The 21,828-nt window shown below is 43.2% G+C and overlaps 1 protein-coding gene across 1 annotated transcript in view; it reads right to left on the bottom strand.

The window, feature by feature from the left end:
* RAPGEF5 (Rap guanine nucleotide exchange factor 5) overlaps nucleotides 1-21,828 on the bottom strand; it is a 221,849-nt gene that overhangs the window by 78,136 nt on the left and 121,885 nt on the right. The window contains exon 9 of the mRNA XM_028526158.2: nucleotides 19,041-19,166. Within this exon, the coding sequence (XP_028381959.2) occupies nucleotides 19,041-19,166 (126 nt within the window). The remainder of the gene's footprint in view (nucleotides 1-19,040; nucleotides 19,167-21,828) is intronic.

Below are 21,828 nucleotides of genomic sequence, written 5' to 3'. Positions count from 1 at the left end.
GTCTAGACTGTGAAATCTTGAACTTTATAAAGTAAATATCTTTGCATCTCAAGTACATTTCAATAAGCTTTATTTGCTTAATGGATCATTCTGGCAAAAAAAGAGAGGCACGCACAGCTAGGGTCCTGAATGTCTTTAATGAAGGGACTGTTTACAGAAGTGTAGGTAGGTTGGAGGAAATTGACCCCCTAAAAGTGGCAAGATAGCCATCAACCAGCAGAGACGGACAAGAGTGAGTACCGGACCCCACTGACGCGAATGAGAGGCTCCGAGGGGGGCTGCAGCCACCAGACAGATGTGGTCATTCATGGCCGGAACCGAGGTAGGAAGTGGGTCAGGGGTGGGAAGAAACACCTTGACCTCTGTCCTACTCACTCATCTCCTGCGACATTTCCCAAGGGCCAAGTCCCACTTGAGGGTGGGAGGCAAGAGATCACGGGTGATCAAATCCACAGCGGTCAGGACTCACTGCCTGCAGCACAGAGCAAGGCTAGAACGAAGGAGGGCATGCAAATCGGAATGACTTGGCACACCTGACCTTTTGGTTTCCAGAGAAGCCTTTGTCCACTTATGAATTTAGATGTCCCTATCCCTCAACACAGGTCATACCTGTCCATCATCTTGATGCCAGGAAAACAGCTCACACTCTCACAGCTTTTAGAGTAGGGTATGTGCCACCTGACTCAACCTGATTCTTGCATGCATTATGTCTGGACACTCTTTCGTGTCCAATGCCTCCATCAGTTTTACTGCAATTCACATCAATTTACTGGGGAAAAAAACGGTGTATGGAAAATGCCTAACATAGTCTCACTCTAACTACCCTAAACACCAGTGACTAGGTAATCTAGTTTACCAATTCACACACCCACCTTACCAAGCTCCCTTTTACCAGACCCCTTACAAAGGGTATGGTCCATTTCTATTTCATGGGTAATAACTAATTCTTAGTACACAAAGGAAACTCAGATGATGACAGCCCTTAAAAGCCCTTATGACCTGAATCAAATTAAACTGAGAGCCACACCAAAGTGAAGACGGACCTGCCTAGGTCCAAATCCTAGACTTGCCACTCACTAGCTGGGTGATCTTGGTTGCATTGTTTGAGCTCTCTGAGCATCCTTGCCTGTTCTTGACTGTGAAATGGGGTAATACCTAGCTTACTGACCCAATTGTGAATGCTGGACCCAGAGAAAGCCCTCAACAAGTAGATGCAGGAAAACATACAAACTCTGTTGCAACTGTATGACATCCACGTATGTTAACACCAAAATGTTATAAAACTGGATTTGTATCAGGGCCTTGGGACAACTTTGTGTATATGTGCATGTGTTTAAACATCATCCACATTTAAAGAAATGCGTAACTAATGTCATCGGATGTTTTCAGTTGCACTGACAACTGCTCCCTGTGGAGCTGCACGGCCCGCCACCAAGAGCCAGAAGCCACCGTGGCGTTCATTACGAAGCTCACGGAGCCTGGAGGAAAGAAGACACGAAGCCCCTCTGCTAGAGGACCGGGACTGGAAATGGGTCACTTCCATGGGCGTGCAGGGCTGTTTCTCTCTGACACCCGCCTTCCCCTTTGTAGTAAGTCTCACTCGCCCAGAAGCCATACACGCCTAGAGGCTGAAGTCTCAAAGATGGGACAGAATGTGTCTCTGACTCTTACATTTCAACAAAATAAAATTTCGAGAGTGAGTTAACACCTGATGAGCCTCTCGTCTCTGGGTGGGGTTCCTGATAATCTACGTGGGAGCAGATGGCACCCATCAGCATCAGCAAGTCTGAGGTACAAACATCAGCCCTGGCCACTGGGGCGAAGCCACCAAATCCACTGCCTCTGCCTCCCTCCATTCCAAACACAGTAGTGATTGCGTCCTGCTAAGACTCATGGAAATATACAACGGGCTGTGCTGGGAAATCACCAACGGACCCCTTGGCTCCTCTGGAATCAAGCTGCCTGGGCCAAGGGGCACCAGAGAGCGTACGATGCCTGATAGAGGCCTGCTGAAGGGAACTCACGAGAAATGAGGATGCCTTCAAATCCTAAACTCGATCCTTCAGCATTTCCTAATGGGCAGACAGGAAAAACCAGTCCATCACTCGAGGTCACTGGAGAAAATTTTGTCAATCCTTTGAACATGTAAATTCTGTCAACCCACGGTATCCGCGCAGACTGTCTGTAAGACCTGTCTGTGACAGGTCCTGTCACACTGGGATTTGCAAAAATGAGGTGACTCAGTGCTGGGAACAGCACCTTTTGCCACCTCTTATTGTTGGTGTGTCTTGGTGGCCCTGAAAATACAATTCACATGTTTCCTTCGATTTAAAAAAAACAAAACACAAACACCCGGAATCTTGCTTCCTAGATTTTATAGTCATTACAATATAAGTGTTACACAGAAATACATTTCAGTTTCTAAGAATTCTGAAATCACTGTTTGTGCCTGTAACATACATGCGCAGCCATTCTAAGTGGAAATTATCGACAATGACACTTTGCCAAGCAGCCCAAAGATGGGATAAGAACCTATGCTAATAAAGGCTCTAAGTCTCCATACCCTAGCAGCAGGCATACCTGTCACCTGGGCTGTGAATAATTCACAGCAGCAGTTTTACAGAACCTTTCGAGTCTGAACACTAAGAGGATCGGAGGATCGTCTGGTTTGTCAGAGCAGCACGGGATGGCCAGCCTGACTGGCTCCTACGCCCGGCGTTTCCTCGCAAGTTCCTCTTACTGGAAACTCAGCTGTGGTGGGAAATGCCCCTGATTAGGTAAAGACCTAACTTATAAGCTGAAATTACTTGAAAGCGCTAGCTCTTATAACTCTGAACAGATCTAAAAGGAACATTCTTCAAATTTAAAAAGTATTGAATGCTTGAAATTTGCTAAGAGAGTAGCTCTTAAGAGTCTCTCTCTCTCCCTCTCTCTGATGGTAACTGTGTGAAGTATGGATATATTAGTTAGCTTGATTGTGGTAATCATTTTACAATGTGTAGGTATATTAAAACATCACATCATGCACCTTAAATATATACAATTTTATTTGTCAATCTTACCTTAATAAAGCCAGAAAAAAGAAAATAAAACGTGAAGATAGTATAAAGTGATATGCTTAGAAAATGCAAAGGCTTCAAGTCAAGGAACTCTCTCAGTCTCTTTTGTGCATATGTGATTGTGAGTTTTCCTGTGTGCATCTGTGTGCACATGCATGTGTGTGTGTGTGTGGCTTCACAGAGGGCACAGCATTAATAAAAAGGGCAGCCTCGGTACTTATGTAAGTTATGGAAGGAAAAATTCCTAGTTACCATAGCAACTGCTAGATCACATGGCATAGGAGCATGGGGATACAAAGCATCTTAAGTAAACGGTTTTATTTTTTCACGTTTTGTACATTCCTTGATGTTTTTGGAGAGGTGCCCCTGCACTCTGCAGTAACCACCTCAGAAACCTCATGTCATAGTTTGCCACGAGACTGGGAGGAAGGTAAGATTGTGTCACTCTTGGTTCATTGCACAACCATGCAATGAAGTTGGTATTAAAGCATGTTAAGAAAATTTAAAAATGTGGTGAAATATTGCTAAAACGACCTGACAGGCAAACAAACAAAGCTGGGAAATGAAGAGAGAGAAGGTTAAGAGAAGACAAACGAGGTCGCATAGTAGTAGTAGGCCCTTCTCCCTCTTTTTCTGGGGTGGGGGGTGGCTATGTGGGGAAAGAGAAGGAGGCACTGCAAAGAAATGACAGCATTTCAGTGATAGTACAGACGACAAAAATGTCCTCGTATCCTGGTTATTAATGTGGACTTGTGTGCCAAAGAGGATGGAAATCTTCACATACAACCCTGCCCAGGTAAAAACCTTGCCCCGTAAACTGCGACTCACTGAAGTTGGACAGTGTGTGCCTACTCTACCAGGTATGAATTCTCTCAAAGGCTTGTCTACAGTTACAAACTGACTATTGATAAACCTTCCTGCTTTTCTGCTTGTCACTTACAGGTTAATTGCTCAAAGTACAAAACTTTTCATTTAAAACTTCAAATCACCAATGAACTGGAATCCCAGAGCTGGCACAACTTGGATTTGTACAGATTTGGTCTGAGGGCTTGAACTTGGGAAACATCTCAAATCACCCACAGCTGCCTTCTCTGCCAGACTCAGGCCTGCAAACCTCGACTGAAAGCCCAGAGCTAGATGCTGGGGATAAAAGTTCAAATAAAACATGGGGATTGCCCCAAGAACAAATTCTTTGTGAGAGAGACGTGGGAGAGATACCAACTTGCAGTTTTTAAAAGCAGGGGTTTGGAGCTTGGCTGTGGGTAGGGGCTAGTTAATGAACTATGCTGATATAAATAACGAGGCCACCTTCTTGTCATTTCTAATAGTTTAAGGCAGTGAGATGAAGCATTTTTTTTTAGTCTGTCATTATCTGGGAGTTCTGTATCTCAGTCCTCCTTAGGACATTCTGAACTCAGAAAAACAACTCCAAATATTTAATGACTTGACTTGAAATACGGCTTTAATATCCTGCGAGCAGAGATCCTTCTAGCTGGATATGTTAGATCAGCCATCTGTCCCATATCAACACCATTTCCCAAAGAGTAAATTTTTAGGAGTTCTATCCACAGGAGAAAATTTAGAACATAAAAGAACAGAATGATTCTTGGCATTGATAGGCATGTTAAACCACAGTAAAAACTCGAACCTCCTGAGTAATCAGTTGGTGTCCGCTTTACACAGCGACATTTCCCCAAACAGCACTCGGCACTCAAAAGTGTGGGTGCTGCTGAATCTGAGAGGGGGTCTTCAATTTAAAAAGGAGTATCAGAGCTAGAAGAAATCTTAGATCTTTCGCCTTTTAACTTTACAAATGAGAACACTGAAGGTAATGTGATTCGCTAAATTTGTACTCGTTATGTTTAATTTGGAGAAAGTTTGTTAACAGAATTTCAATTTCTCCAGAATAAAATGGATTTTTAAAATGACTACAAAATTCTGCATGGGGTAGCTAATCAAGGAATCTCATTTTTACATTACAAAAACAAATCCCAGCTACGTGAAGATCTAAGTGAAACGGGCAACTCTAGAAGAAATAGAAGAAAATAAATAAAATTGGGTATTTGGCCAAGAAATTGGAAAGTTTCTAATTTTAAAAGCAATTTTGAAAATGAAAAACACACATCAACAGTTTTGCTCATATATGTATAAAATAAGTAAATAAGAATCGAAATGGGGAAAGCTACATGCAACAAACATGACAAAGATTTACACCCCTGTAAAGAGCAAACTCAAATCAATGAGAAAAATCCCAGTGGGAAAATGGGCAAAGGAGGCCAACAGATTATTACAGAAGAAAGATAAATGGATTGACATACATTATAAATATACGACCTCACTAGAAAAGGAATGTACACTGAACAAAATAATACCCCCCTCCCCCATCAACCTGACAAGAATACTTAGTTTCTCCTCCTAAGAAACGTAATACTCAGAGAGGGTGAAGGTGAGGGTGAGGGCATCACAGAACAAGTACTTTCATGCGTTGCTGATGTAAGTGAAAACTGGCACCGGCTTTGTGGAAAGGAATTAAGCAAAAACATAAAAGAGATTAACACAGTTCATACTCGTAGGTAGTAATTTACGCAAGAGTTTATCCTTAAGAAATATGAACTTAGGTAAAGATTTTTTTTTTGTAGAGATGTGCATGTTAGGTCATTTCTAACAGCAAAATTTTGAAGCCATGTGTGACGCCCAGAGGAAGGGTGGTTAAGTCAACTGTGTTAGGGAAACCTAAGGAAAGTCTCATCATGTGCATACCTCGAAGGTGAGGGGGGATTGTGGTTAGTTATCCTAAATTTTTCTTTTTTTCCTGGTAGATTTTCATTATTTTAAATTCCTCTACAAAGGGCATGTATTACTTTTACAATGAGTAGAATAACTTTAAATAAGAACAACAAAAAATCTTCAACAGAAATGTAATACAAATTCCAGCCAGTCGCCTGGTACCTCTGCTCTTCAGCAGTTTCAAACACTTGAAAACTCTTCGGTAATGAAGTCTGTTTTCAAAAACAAATCCAACTGTGAAACAGGTCAAGAACTATACAATACACTTTTTTTGGAAAAACATATTTTATGGCTAGAAACAGGAGGGAAGAATGAATGGTAAATGCCCACTTTCTTTAGATTTGAGATTTATGAACTTTGCCCTTTATAACTTTTGTCCTTACCTGATCATCACCCAGGAAGTTAAAAAAAATGGTGTTTAGTTTAGCAAGAATGTGCGAAAACAATTTTCTGGAAATAGACACCTTATACAAAGTGCACCCCTTTCTCTCTTCCGTCTGCTCATGGCGCTTTTTCTTTGCTACCTTTGTTCTCCCATCTGCCTCCCTCACTGAACGGTGGGGGCCTTTGGGGCTCGAATCAGATCCTGTTCACTTCTGTCTCTGTTCTATTTCCTGTGGTGCCTGGTTCCCAGGTGCTCCACAAATGCTTCTCTCAGTGTGTGGAGGCAAGAATAAATTACTCTTAAGCAGATCCTTTTTTTAAAAATGGTGCTCTATCTGTGAAAAGGAGAAAGTTCTCCCGAGATTAAAAATTGCTTGCGCCCTCAACAAAGTCAGCTTTATGAGTGATGGCTGAATGGTGTGATTCTTTCCAAAGATGTCTACGAGCTCAAGCATCGGGATCTGAGGTAACGGCTCATGGTAGAGAAACGAAGTCTCTGACTGCCTGATGAGGGATGTTGGCCTCTGCGTGAAGACCTCCGTGAAGTTGGGAAGTGACCGAATTCTGCCCATTCAGCTACGGACACATTCAATTCACTGTGGGTCTTCCTCGGGCCTGCACTACCCAACTCCTCCTTCTAAGGTCCCCCAGCCAGAGATGCCCGCACTCTGCCATCCGGCACCGCTCAGAAGGAAAGGCTTTTCCATTCTGGATTGAAGCTAAACTTAGGCTTGGGCCAACAGGGGCCACAGAAACACGCCCACTACAGCTCTTCCCTAAGGGCTCTGGAGTAGCCAGGTGTGGAAGGAAAAAGTAGGAGCCAGAGCTAAGATGCAAAACTGGCAAACAGCTGAGGGCGGGGCCCTGGGGAATAAGCAGCTGCAGATGTTGAATTTACCTAGGGCCACTCTGATCTGTATTAATAAGGATTTTTCCAGGGTGTGGCAAGCTAGTCTCCGGTCTGTGCGGATCTCCTGTGTATGCCAAGATTATGAGTAATACTGAGGGACAGGAATCCGAGATTTACTGACTGGGGACGGAAATGGGATCTACTGAAAAGTGAGATAAAGGTCAGATCTGACTGCCAAATTACAGTGGAAATGGCCCTGAATAGTTCAGAAAGTCATGAAAGGCTTCTGACCACAAGCATCTGGCATTCAAGTATATTCCTTCAAACACAATCAGAATAAAGCTGGCTCTCCGCTTTGTTCCAAAGTTTCTTCCCTTGGATTTTCAGGGTCAGTCAGAATTCTGCCTTATCCAAGGTCAACATCTTCCCTTCGTCACCTGTTGGGATCCCCTAATCTCAAACTCAGAGACACATGGCAGCAGCACGTGGGGCCACCTGTGCTCCTGCCTCTGTCATTGTGTGTTCTGTGGTTCCACTCACACCTTCTAAAACTCAGGCCACGTGACTTCCTGGAGGAGACTCGTGTGATCTCCACGGGCTCAACTGCCCTCTTGGTTCCCTTGTTTTCAGAGTCACATCTGAGTATTGTTTTAGTGCTGAGATAATGTTTAGGTCTGTGCTTCCCCGTGGGTGTTTAATAAGAAGTGCTGAATGATCCCATTTATTTTTTGCTGACAAAATTGTTTGTGTCTGCTTTCAGGAGGCGCTGTGCTAATTTTCTGATGGGGTAATTGCTAATAAGCAGGAGAGAAGCAGTTCGACAGAAACAGTTTGCTGGGGCAAGGGTCCTTTCAATCAGGCAGCCTCGCATTAGGGCCCCACAAACCATTGCAACCTCAGGAGCACACGGAGACGAGCACAGCGAGACTGAATTACAGCTTTCTCTAACAAACCTGAAAGATCGCTGGTAATTGCTTTTTTTATTAATAATTTTTTGTTCTGATTACAGAGGATAAAAGGTTTCTTTCAACAAAAGAATATTATCAATGAAAATATATTCAGTTTTTTTTGTGTTTAACAAACTCCCAACAAAATTAGTGGATTATATAGTATTTACTGCCCATTTTAGAGGAAACTAAATAATCCTTTTGAGCAAGTACTAGTTTTTTTTCATTAATTTTCTTCTCTCTCTCTTTTTTAAAAATTATTGTTCAAGTACAGTTGTCTCTTGCCCTGGCTGGCGTAGCTCAGTGGATTGAGCGTGGGCTGCGAACCGAAGTGTCACAGGTTTGATTCCCAGTCAGGGTACATGCCTGGGTTGCAGGCCGTGACCCCCAGCAACCACACATTGATGTTTCTCTCTCTTCCTCTATCTCCCTCCCTTCCCTCTCTAAAAATAAGTACATAAAATCTTAAAAAAAGAAGTTTTAAAAAAATTTTTTTAAAAAGTACAGTTGTCTCTATTTTCCCGCCACGACTTCCCCCTACCCCAGCCATCCCTACCTCCCACCCTCGATTATACCCCCCTTTGGCTTTGTCCATGGGTCCTTCATACATGTTCAGGTGCCAGTTTTTAAATGAAATGTTTTCTTGCCCAAACAATCAAGACACATGAGGATGACGGTTCTTTGCAGTGCCTGTAACTGTTATAGGAACACTCCATGATACTCGGATCAATGGCAAAAGACAGTGCATCCTTACAGTCCCCCAACTTCTAACAACAGTAAGTTCACTGAGCAGGGAGAAAGTGGTAGCGCCCATCAACCATCAAATTCAGTTTGGGATTTTGTCATGCAGTGCACCATCTGGGGACCATTCGAATTCTTTATGCATATGAGTAGCAATACAGAGCTTGTTTTACCTCTGTAAATCGTAGCCAGGGAAGACCATGAAAGGTTTAAAGAATCGTCTGTGTGAAGTAGATCTCTCCCCTCTTTGAACTGCAAAGGCCTAAAATTTTACCTTGACACATTCCACCCCACCCACCCCCACCTTTGTGGTCGCCAAGATATGCACTTGTGATTTATTACATTTTCATGAGCCTCCTGACAAATCCCTATCCCCAAGCCACTTCCTGCCATCTTAATTGTTTTATTATCACCATTATTCTTTCCCTCTCTGTGTTTCTTGGATCTTGAGGAGCCCCTAATCCTTCACTCTGACTCAGCTTGCCTCAATCACACCCAGCCATTCCTGGAACCCGATCAAAGAGAACATTTACAAGTGTTTGTTAAAAGTGTTGAGCCTTGTTCACTTAATAATGTACAAATGTGTAATAAAGAAACCTGCATGCCATGTCTTATTTCTCTATTTTTTTTTTTTTGTTATAGGAGGTAAATATTGGAAAAGAAAAAGAACTGGAAAAAAACTCTATCAGGTAAACCTAAATGCCATAGCAAGTCCTTTCCCCCTCAGTAATGGAGCGGACTATTTTTTTAAAAAACTAAAGACAAATTTTTATGTAACGGCAAATAAGAACATGGTCATGTTTTAAGTAAAATATGGGTATTTAACATGATTTATTAGAGAAATATGTACTGCACACTTGCCCACAGTCTGTTATGTTCTGTTGTGATATTTTCAGCTATCTTCTATTTTTGCTATCTTAAAAACAACATTTAGGGCTGCTGTATGCCAGATGGAATTTTTCCTTTCCACCCACTTCTCATTAAAAGGGAAAAATGGTTCTTTGCATCTCATATGGAAATCTTTTATACATTCCTTCTCACTCAGAAGTCACCAAACTTCAGCTGAATCGATATGAGGCAAATATCACGCAGTGGAGGAAGTACATTGAAAGTGAACATATATGCTTGCACGGTGCTTATTAACAGAAACTATTCACATGACATGCAAGCTCAAACTTCATGTCTCCAGAAACAGGCCCGAATCAGTCAACTTTTAAAAGAAAACGATGATGCAGTAGCATATTTTAGGATGAAGCTAATGAACTGGGATTGAGCTATAATTGGACGTTCTGTCTTCACAGGGAGGGGCTGGAGCTCAAGTCCCCCCACAGCAAAGCCTTCACGTTTAAGCTGGTTTCTGCTTCATGCAAACCCAACAGAACTGGGGAGAAAGGAGAGCCAGAAACAAAGCTTTGAGAGCAGCGAGCACAACCTGTTCTTCTGCAAACCCATTCCCACATTGCAGCAGAGGAACCCCCAAACTTCGAATCTAATCATCTTTCTCTCTCTTGCTTACCAAGTGCCTCACAAGAGCTGGGTCTTGCTCTCAGCACACAATTTCCGCTGAGCCTGTAAGGCCCTGTATCCACTGGCCCCCAGGCCTGGCTCACTGGCTGGCCTCTTCCCTCGTGCCCCCTGCCCCTCTGTGCTCCAGACACTTGGTCCTGCCTCTACCGAGGCTGCGTCCTCCCTGCATTCCACCCTTCACGTTATCACACATGTTCTTTCTTTCTACCGGGAATGCCCATCCTTCCTGTCTTCTCTTGGGAACTCTCCCGACCATTCAGATTCTCTTTGTCAGAGACACATGCATGTCTCCCTGGACCAGCTGAGCTCCCCACGACAAGCTTCCGTAGCACCCGGTGTAATGCCCAACAGGTGACTGTGAACTCAGCCTGTGGGTTTCTTGCAGAGCGTTAGCTCCCTAAAGGTAGTGATGCACCAGGGCTGTCCCAGGACCTAAGACACATGGTCAGTGGGCGGGCACCTGTGTCCCTCTACTGCTTCATATCTCTTCATGCTATGTCTCCAAGGCCTGAGTAGTGCACGTTGTCGTGAAGAACTGTCCATCCGTCTGTGAAGGATGGCCCCACTTTTCTCTATGTTTTTGTCTTTAGGCATCTATTATAAACCCAAATGAAACCAAACGGGCAAAGATTGCCGGTGCTATCTGGTCCGACAACAATCTATCAGGTAATAAAGTTATTATATTAATTCAGATCAGGACTTCATGAGGGTAGAGAAAAAAAGAGTATACAGGGTCTGAAACAAGATATTCCAATGAGGAAAACAGAAGCCAAAGAAAAATAACCTGCTTTTCAATATTTCACTTTAACGATTTCTCTAACATGCTAGAGATGATATGGCTATTTTAATTCAACTAGAACGTTATTAAAATTAGGGAGCAGCATCTGTACCGTACAGAAAAGAAGATCCTTGGAGAACACGAGTTCGATAAATCAAACTAACTGAGCCAGTGTCAATTTTCTTAATTGGGCCTTTTAAAATAAACTTGGATAGTTTCGGAAAAGTAAACAAAAAGCATAATGACGAATTCCTCCATCTTTAAAAATGCTGAAATGAAATTTTTAAAACTGTGGGGACTTGAGATGGGCTTCTCGTGAGGACCTAAAGAGGCAGCTAATGAGCAGATGGCTCCAGCACGCAGCAGGCAGGGGCCCCGCACCGGCTTCCCCTGGCTGCCTCGCTGCCGCTCTTCTGGAGGAAAACCACACACACACACACACACACACACACACACACACACACACACCCTGCTTCTGAAGAGCATGATTGATGCAGCCGTGAAACATGTCTACGGAAGGTTATTTCCCCCTCTCCGATGCCTGTGGAAGCATTTGAAGCACTTCACTGAATGCTGTCTGGAAGGGTCACTTGTTTCCCTTGTGTGGGTTTCTCCCAGCTAGTGTGTCCTTCTCGGAGGCAAGAACTATCTCCTCCCACTTTTGTGTTACTCTGGCGGCCATATTAATTCTGGTTAAAAGCGAACTAACATTATTCACTCAAGGACGCTACTTCCTCTGAAAAGGTGCTTTAGTACCAAACCAACACAAAGTCAGGGTTTTGTTATTAAGAAAAATAACATGGTTTCTACACAGCAATTGCTCAGTTTATAGGTAGGTAATTCAATGTATTAGGAATTGCCTATTGCACCTGAATTCTGGCTTTCAATACTAACCAACAATGTCATAAAATCCTCATTGTCTTTAAGTAGTTTCTTGGTTTAATTAAGTTACCATTAAACTTCAAATAATGCCAAGATTGCTCTTTACTTGACTAGATGGATGATGTGAATTTGAATGTAAAATTATAAAATCATGTGGCCTTTTAGTATTTCATACAGAGTAAAAAGAGGGCTTTCAGCTTATGTCTATGCTTTAAAAAAATGAAACAAAGCGATAGATGAGATGAAAGTTGGGAAAAGGCAGAGACCAACTTTTAACATGACAAATAAGAGTGACAGCAGCCAGGATACTCCAAACCACATCTGCCCTAGTAATCCTTGAACGGGGGCCCTTTGACGTCGGCCGAATTCCAGGATGAGGCTGCAGGAAACAGGGAAAAGGAAATCCCGGCCGGGGCTGAGTGAGAGGGACCCTGCCCCGGCCGTCGACCGCGCCAAGGTTCACTTTCAGAACGTGCACAATCCCCTTCTCACCCATATTTCATCAGTGAATTAGACAAGGGGAAGGAAGCAGGGTGGGCCCCCGGACTTAACAAAGGAACTGAAGAAAACGGGGTGGGGCGAGGGAGGGATATAGACAGGGTCCCTAGGGAACGTGCCGCTCAGCACGGCTCTCACGTACATTTTCTGGATGCCCACTTCTGCAGCTGGGAAACCAGGAACTTGGTTCAGAAGCTGCTGTTGGTATTTCCACTCTGCAAGTTACTGCATGATACAGCATAAACTACATTTCAGGAAAAACAGTTTCGGTTTTCTGGTAAATAGTGCAGCTGTATTCCAGAAAATAGGGCCCATATCTAAACATGTATTTTAATACAGCCATTTCACTGATCAAATGTAAACAGCTGATTCGCTTTTCAAATCTGAGTTAGGACCCCACCTAATCAAGCGCCTTAGCGTTCCTTTTCCTTTGATCCGTCCCACAATTCCCACCGCCATTTCCATAAATAATCGTCCTGTCTTTCCCAGTGACTCCTGTCCTCCTCTCAGTCCTCCCTCCAAGGGCGACTGACGAGGGGCCACCACCGCACTTGAGTTCATGCACCAGCTCTGTCTCATCCCTCCGCAGCCCCAGCTTCCTAGTCTGTCAAACTGAAATAACATTATCCGCATGTAAGTCCCCACCCTCCTTTCTCATAAAGACTCACAGAACTACCCAATGGCTCCTCATTATTTCTAGAACGAAGTGGAACTTCTCAGCCCTCAGGACTCCCTGTAGTCTGGCCCCAATCTTGTTTCTCACTAAAACCTTCTTCCTTCTTCTGCATCCTTGTCACCATCTCCTCCCTCACCACTGCCCTCGGGAGTCTGGGGATATCGCATGGTTTTGGATTTCCAAAAAAATTTCTTCTATTCTGACATTGCTTTGTGTGTTTCTAATGCTATTCCTTCCACTGGGAATTGCTTTTCTTCTATCTGAATTACTTCAATTCAACCTAAAACCCACTGCAGGCCCACGTCAAACTCCACCTCTGCCACAAGAGAATCCTGTTTCTCTGGGTGTAAATTCTCCTAACTCCTATGTCTCTCTCTTGGGACTATCATCTCGGCCTGTTTGGTGTGTGTCTGTTATTTCTGTCCACGTGTTTTCTCCACACAACTTGACTAGACTCCCTTGGGGCAGGAGCCTGACTATACAACCTCAAGGTTGAAGCCACTGCAGTCACGCTAGACCCTCTACCTCATTAACTTTAGCAGAGCTGTACTGAATGAACGAGAGAGAGACAGTGCTCTAGAGTAGCGGTGTGGCAGCACCCGCTCAGGCTGTCTGGGTCAGGAGAGCGCCTCTAGAGTCACAGTTCATTCTGAAGGAGGGACACACATCATTGCAGCAAAGGCCAAAGCTCTGGCCAAAGAATGCGGTTTCTTCTGGGGCCACCAGCGATTCCCACCGGCGAAGGTATCGTCAAGGTGTTGGCTACGAAGACGGCGTATGCGGCCCCCACAACGTTAGCCAGAATCCCCACCCAACAATGAGGTAACCACCGTGTGCCTCATCAGACAGACCGCAGGAAAACAAAGCAAGGTAAATGCCTTATGTATTGCTTTGACTAAGGTGATCAACCATTCTGGAACATTCTTCTGTCTACCATGACACCAACAAAACCTTAAAATTTGAAAATTGCTTAATATAAAATACACCCCCCCCCCTTACCAGTCATTAAATTCTGCCAATTTCACCAACTAAATGACTCTCAGTATCTATAGCCTTCTTATTTCCCATAGTTATCTCCCCGGTTTAGGCTGACATCTTTCCACTGGCCCACTGCAACAGCTTCCTAAGGGTTCCCTCCACACTTTGCTCTTCTGCACTTAGTTTTTCCTCTAAAGATAAGTGAGACCTTAGGAAGACCACATCTGATTATGCCACTTCCCATCGCGGATAGCTTTCTTTCGCCAGAAAAGCGAGTCTCAACTCCTCAGGGTGGCTTTCTGGGTCTTTCCCAACTGAATTCCAACCTCCCCTACAGCCCATTGCCAGCCTGCCTTCCCCCTGACTCACCCAGCACTTAAGTCCCGTGTCTTCCTGCTGGTCCCTTTGCCCGAAACACTCGTCCCCACCCTGCCCTCCTAGGAACATCAGTCATCCTTCAAGGTCAAGCTCAAAAGCCCCCATTTGGTAACACAGGGCCCTTCTCTACTGATATAATCACAGAATTAGGGAGGAAATAGGATGCCTATATAAGAGGTAATTTCTTTAAAGAACTAATGACCAAAGGTTAAGCTCACTATCATAATAGTTAGGAGAAATAGCCAATTTCTGTCCCCTTCTTAAAGTTCTCACATAATTTTCAACACGTAGGAATACATGCTGGGTAATTTTGCCTACAGCTATTTTACAGAAAATAGGAAACCAAGGGCTTCCTGAGAAACTTGTGATAATTATACATTTAACTTTTTTTTTCTATTTCAGAAATACCTTGGCAAAAGCACAGAGTGAAATGTTCCTCTAATTGCATGCATTTGTAATCATGGCATTTACCAGTTCAAGCAAATATTATAAATGCCTACTCAGAAAGCTCTGAGCCCCTTCAATTTGTAACAAGACACGCTAGCAACAAAAGCTTTATTCTATCAAATTCATGTCTTTCTCGTTTTGACACATATGTAGAAAAAAGAATGTTGCATTCTAGACCCGGAGAAGAAATGCAGTTTTGTACGAAGAATGACTCAAATGGCACCTCGGATCCTAACTCAGGTTTCCCCACCATCTTTTTTTTTTTTAATTTTAATCATTGTTCAAGTATAGTTTTCTGCCCTTTACTCCCATTTCAGCCCACCCTCCCATCCCTCCCCACCTCCCTCCCATTTCCACTCCCCCCTAGTTTTTGTCCATGTGTCCTTTATATTTGTTCCTGTAAACCCTTCCCATTCTCCCCTGAAATTCCCTCCCCTCTCCCCTCTGGTCACTGTCAGCCTGTCCTCTATTTCAGTGTCTTTGACTATATTCTGCTTGTTTTTTTTTTGTTTTGTTGTTTAGGTTCCTGTTAAAGGTGGGATCATATGGTATTTGTCTTTCACTGCCTGGCTTATTTCACTTAGCATAATGCTTTCCAGCTCTATCCATGTTGTTGCAAAGGGTAGGAGCTCCTTCTTTCTTCCTTCTGCATAGAATTCCACTGTGTAAATGTAAAACCAGTGGACTGAGTGCTGGCCCACGAACCAAAGGGTCGCCAGTTTGACTCTCAGTCGAGGCACATGCCTGGGTTGTGGACCAGGTCCCCAGCTGGGGACATGCAAGAGCCAACTGATTGATGTTTCTCTCCCTCCCTTCCCCTCTCTCTAAAAATAAATAAATAAAATCTAAAAAAAAAACATTAAAAAAGGAAATCTGTAAGTCACTCCAGGGTTTGATCATTTTTGCTATTGTTATAACAAGAGGAGGAAACTGCAGACCTAGGTTTACGTTAAGTAAACTGTAGTTTCCTCTGCACATGCTGTGTGTTATAACTGAGTTTTCGTGAGTAAGAGCAGATGACGACTATTGAAAGGAAAGCAAGGGCAGGAAAAATAAAAATGCCGCCCCCATCTCACGGACACTATAAACTTCACATGCAAGCACAGGTATTGACGTACTGAACACTGAAGACATAAAAGAGTAATATAACCTACCAGATGGCTTTTATTCCTAATAAATTATTGTAAAAAGTGTAAGCATTTAGTATCAAATAATCCATTTAGTGGAGCACCCAATAAACACCAGCCTTGAATATGAAAACAACCTAACTGCACATCAATCAACGATTGGATAAAGAAGATTTGGTGTCTATGTACAATGGAACATTACACGGTCATAAAAATAAATGAAATCTTACTATTTGCAACAGCATGGATGGACCTAAAGGTGTTGTGCTAAGTGAAATGAAGCAGACAAAGAAATACAAATACCATATAATTTCACTTACATGTGGAATGTAAAGAACAATATAAACACACAAAACAGAAACAGACTCATACATACAGAGAACAGACTGATGGTTGCCAGATGGGAGGGAGCTGGGAGACTGGGTGAAATAGGTGAAGGGATTAAGAAGTACAGATTGGAAGTTACAAAACAGTCACAAGGATGTAAAGGACAGCTTAGGGAATAGATTCTATAATATTGTAATAACTATGTATGTTGTCAGAAGGGTGCTAGACTTATTGAGGGATCACTTCATAGATTATGTACATGTCTAAGCACTATGCTATATGCGTGAAATTAACAAAATAGTATTGGATGTCAACTGTAATTGAAAAATAAAAATAAAACATTTAAAAGTAAAGACAGACATGAACATGGACCACATTGTGGGGGTGGGTGGTAGGAGAGAGGACAGGGAGCATAAATGGTGATGGGAAAGAGAGAATATAAAGGGCAAAAAAAAATATTCAAGTTTTTTTAAGTTAAGAAAAAAATAGCATTGAGAATTGATTAGTTCAACTGGTGTCATCCTGCAGCAAGGAGATCACGGAATGCCTACATTTTTATTTATCACCAAGAAAGAAAGATCTTTATCTTACCTTCCTTTCAGCTTCTGCAGTAAAATTCTACATAGAAAAGGCCACGATTCCACATTTACTTATACACCACCTTTCCTCTCAGAAGCACAAACACGTCAGAGCTACTAATGCATCCATATTATGGCATTATGCAAGAAGCACAAAACTGAGTATTCCATTTTACAGTCTGAACACGAAGGTTTGAAGACAGCAGAGCAGACAATATAAGCAAAGCTGCCAACCTCCCACCACTAAATTTGTCTCACGTTAAGTCTACAGTTATCAACATCAAGTTCAGACTTCTATTATTATATATTTGGAGGGTACTATATTCTCATGAACTGTAAACATTCTGAACTGAACCAAATATAAGTCAAAGGCAACACAGGAACCTTTTAAATAAGCATAAAGCTGTTTGTGGCCTCAGGCTGGTGATGTCTAACCTTGGTGAAGTGGTGCCCCACTGTTTGGTGAGTTTAAAAGACCCGGCCCTGTGCTCAGGTTGTTGCTGGCCCACTGGACGGAACGTGCAATGCATTCATTGTGGAGTTCGTTGTTCACTTTAAGGAGCACTTGGAAACAAAGATGCCCACAACTAAACTATCACATGTTTTCATGCCATCAGTCATTACGACTCATCCTGATTGCAGTGCTGCATCGTGAAATCAATGAAATATAGCATGTGAAAGTGGGTGCCCTTCTCATTAAAATGAATTAAAAGAAGTATCGTTTGGAGAAACTTAAGCCATGGGTTGCAATATGCAAATATGCTCAGGACATGGCAGGGGTTAGGAGTCGGTCTTGGACACCGCCAACCTTCAAATTGTTTTAAACAACTTGAGTCCCTAAACTTTTCTCTTTTTTGGACAATCTTTATTGTAATTTTTCCCATTACCATTTAGTCCCCGTATACTCCCCCACTCCCAGCAATCACCACACTGCTGTTCATATCCATGAGTCCTGTTTCCTTTTTGCTCCATTCCTCAAGTCCCTAAAAGTTTCAATAGTACCCAACCAAGGGAGGGCCCCTGAGACCTCTGTTTGTAAAGTCAATAGTAGCCCCCAGAAATAGTTCTATTAGCAGGCTTTGAAATTGCTGAATTACTCTGTGCCTTGAGACACCAATTGTTATGACTGGATGTTACACCCGGAGAGATGTTATGTTACTAAACTAAACAGCCTGCTCTCTGAACATCCTCCTCTCCTGCTTAGGAAAACCCTTTGGTATTGATGGCCTTGGAGCAGAAAGAGCACGAAGCACCTTTTTCCCTTTTGGAAAGGGTTGAAAATAAAACTGCAAGGAAAAATTAAAGTCAGAGAAGGACACGTTTATAGGAACGGAGGAATTTTCCCCTCCGTGAGCAGCCCTGGCTAGTCTGGCCCCGGGAGGGGGCGAAGTCTAACAAACAACAACAAAAGCCAACAGACAACAAAGCGCAGCAGAAGAAAGTGGTTCTATTGTCTTCTCAGCATGAGGGCAGCGTCTCAGCTCCACGGCTGGCTCTGAACAAATGCTTTCAGGGGGACCGAGCAGAGTGTCCCTTTCCTCCAGCTTAACTACATCCAAACAATGTAACTCTTGTTGGAACACAAACATTCGCAAGACAACTCCCTTCTGACTCTCCCGCTTGGTGAGAGTATCTATACTCTGTTCTTCTCTGCTGGCCTCTTTCTAGTGACTGAGGATACATTTGTTTGGTAACTAGAACCACCCTTGTCCTAACTGCAAAAAAGTACAGGTTCTTTCAAAACTCATAGTCCACAAACTTTCCGATGGGATGACATTCCCCAAGTCAAACTTGAAAGCCATCAAATCAGGATCACACACAGACATGCATTCATAGTTGCTAACATGTGTTCTTATATTTCTCCATGACTAACTTTTGAGAAGAGTTCTCTTATAAATCCAGTGTCATAAACCACTGGCTTCGAGCTGTATTTTTACTAAGGAGGATGCTTTAGGTGGTAAAAAAAAAACTTCAAGAATTTAAAATAAAAACAAAATTGTTTCCTTCGAACATACAACCAGGCAAAAACATCTCCCACCCCTTCAGACCTGCACCCCCAAGAGAAAAAGGGCTTACGTGTTCAGACTTCTCCTGGTCTTTTTTGTCCGTCTGCAAAAACTGACAGTTGTCTCTCGCCAGCTTCTGGACCAGCTCGATTCGCCCCATGTCATCTCGCTCCTGAAGCTTGCACATCACCCCTGCCTTCAGGGTTGGGGAAAGAGCAAAGATGTACTTAAATCCACAGTCCCAGGACATGACACCGCCGCACAGTTCACCTTAGAATAAGCTCATCTTCTCTGTCGCCAGGACAAAGTCATGGTCCCGGGAAAACAACTGGCCTTCTCCAAACTGAAACTGTATCACTTAAATCAAGGACTGCCACCTCAAAAGTCTTCAAGTTGAGATCATTGATCGGTCTACTTTGAGAGAGCGAAGGGCCGGGCAAACTAAATCATTTGCTAGTAATGTGTGCTCCTGATACGCCACTATTTGTTCCTGACAGCCTGTTTCCTGTTACATAAGCAAAGCCTAGCAAGAAGGTTAAAAACTCATGGGAAAGTTAGCCAGGAACCACTCTGGCAAAAAGGGTGAAGTGATACAGAGTTCTAAAAATAACAGGACACAACCTCCTGATTCTTTAGCTCCACCAGGTCATTCCATGTACAAATACACAGTTTACAAGACCACAAGGTTACTTTTTTTGTTATCCGCCCCCCCCCCCCTACCGCAACTGGAAGGTTACCATGGGTCATTATTAGCAAAATACTTTCAATGTTGCAAAAAATATAGTGAAAAAGTTTATTAAAAATAAACTGGGAAAAAAAGGCTTAAAATTTCTCGAGGACTTGGAAATGATCCATAAAGCATCATATTTTTTATTACCCCAAAGTATGTAAGTAATAATAACTATGAAGGAGGAGAATCTAGGACTTTGATTAGATGAAAAGATATGTTTGTTATACACAAGTTATAAAATATTTCTGCTCAAACTCTTTCAAAAATGGTTCATGCTGACATATCAGGACATGACCTAATAAAGAAATAAAAAGTGACTCTTAGCAGAAAGAGTCAAAATATGGAATTTTTGTTTTACCCAGGACAACCTACATGATTTAAATGAACTCAGCAAAATAACCAAATGTGCAAAGGGGCCAGAACTGATCACACAGCTTCATGGTCTCGCCACTTAGTGCTAACAACACCCAGTAGGTTGAGTGGGCATCAGAGAAATGGGGCCACACGTGCAAAGCAATGGCTACACCTTTATTCCCCAGGGTGAGGGCATCTACTTATCGAGGAGTTCCTCCAACAAGTAGGAAGGAAACAAAAACAGAACCCTAAGTGGCCCCAAATCACCAACTTCCAGAGGACAGCAAGTGGAATTCCCTCAGCCAAGGCACAGATTTATTTTTACAACATCCTCACAAGAGGTGTTTCAGTTTCTTTCCAAGGTTTCCTTGTACAGACATCTCAGTTTATCTTAAGACAGCCTGCGTACTTTGAAGGGTCAGGATTGTTGGAAAGTCCCTCGAAGGCTAGACAAAACTTTGAAACCACTGAACTTCAACCCATGAGTACTAATTTTGCCTTTTAAAGCAACTGACACTCTACTATTTATTCAAGATAACCATTTTTCAAATATTTAAATACCAGTATTTGTGAGAGCTTCCTTTTAGATTTCCCCATCTATATCCCCCAGCTGTTTCTTTCATTCATTCATTCATTCATTCATTCAATTCTTTCTTTCATTCACTCACTCAATAGATTTTATTTGAGCAGCAGTCATGTGCTAGGATCTACTGCAGGTTCTAGGGACAGTGGTGAACAACAACTGCAGAAAGACAAAGTGCCACATTGCGTTTACATGCAATAAGGAATATGGGTTGCATAACATACAGATATGACATATCAGGTGGTGATACACGATGGGAAGGGAAATAAAGCAAAGCAAGGGTTAGTAAAGAAATGACTAGAGGATCCAGACAGAAATGTCAGGGAAGGACTCTGCAGTCAGATAACATTTGAATGGAGACCTAGCAGAAGTGAGGAAGAGTGTTCCAGGCAGAGGAAGAGAAGTGCGAGGGCCCTGAGGCTTGGGGCTGTTTGGCAGCTTCAAGGGAGACCGTGACCAAAGCCAAGACGGGTGAGGGGGACGGACTGGTAGGATGGGTGGGAGAGGTGATGCCGGCCCAAATCCCATGGCTTCCTTACAGGCTATGGAAGGAGTTCAGATCCCTTTTCCGAGCAAGACGGAAGCCCTTTCCAGAAGGTCTGAACATAGGGCTGGCGTAGTCTGACTCACATCTTAACAGGCTCATTCTGTCTCCCAGGCTGAGAAAACACTGCTGGATAGGAACAAGTCGTTGAGGCTAGAAGACCAATTAGGAGATTGGGTTTCAAACAAGAAATGGCTTGGAACTGGTGGTCGTGGTGGAGATGGTGATGAGTGGTTAGAGTCTGGTGTTCTTCAAGGGAAGGGGCAGCAGATTTTGCTGTTCCCACGGTACCTGGCCTGAGCAGCTACAAGGGCGCGAGTGTCATCTACTGAGACTGGGGAGGCTGGGGAAGAAGGTCTGGGAAGGGATATGCCTAGGAGACACCCAAGTGGAGCTGCAGTCTGGGGATCCAGGGGAGAAGTCCAGGCTGGAGACAGGAATTTGGGAGTCATCACAGTGTAGATGGCATTTAAAACCAGGGGAATGAGCGAGGTCACCAATGGAGTGGCATAAGCAGAGAAGAGGTCAGGGGACCGAATCTCGTGTTTAGGCATTGGGAAGATGAGACGTAACCTACAGAGGAGATGAAGAAAGAGTGGCTGTAGGAGGACAACCTGGTGACAGGTGAAGAAGGTGCTCCAAGGAGC

Source organism: Phyllostomus discolor, chromosome 10 (genome assembly GCF_004126475.2).
Source record: "Phyllostomus discolor isolate MPI-MPIP mPhyDis1 chromosome 10, mPhyDis1.pri.v3, whole genome shotgun sequence".
Taxonomy (NCBI): Eukaryota; Metazoa; Chordata; class Mammalia; order Chiroptera; family Phyllostomidae; genus Phyllostomus; species Phyllostomus discolor.
The sequence above is the reverse complement of the archived record's forward strand: the minus strand, read 5'-3'. Positions and strand labels throughout refer to the sequence as shown.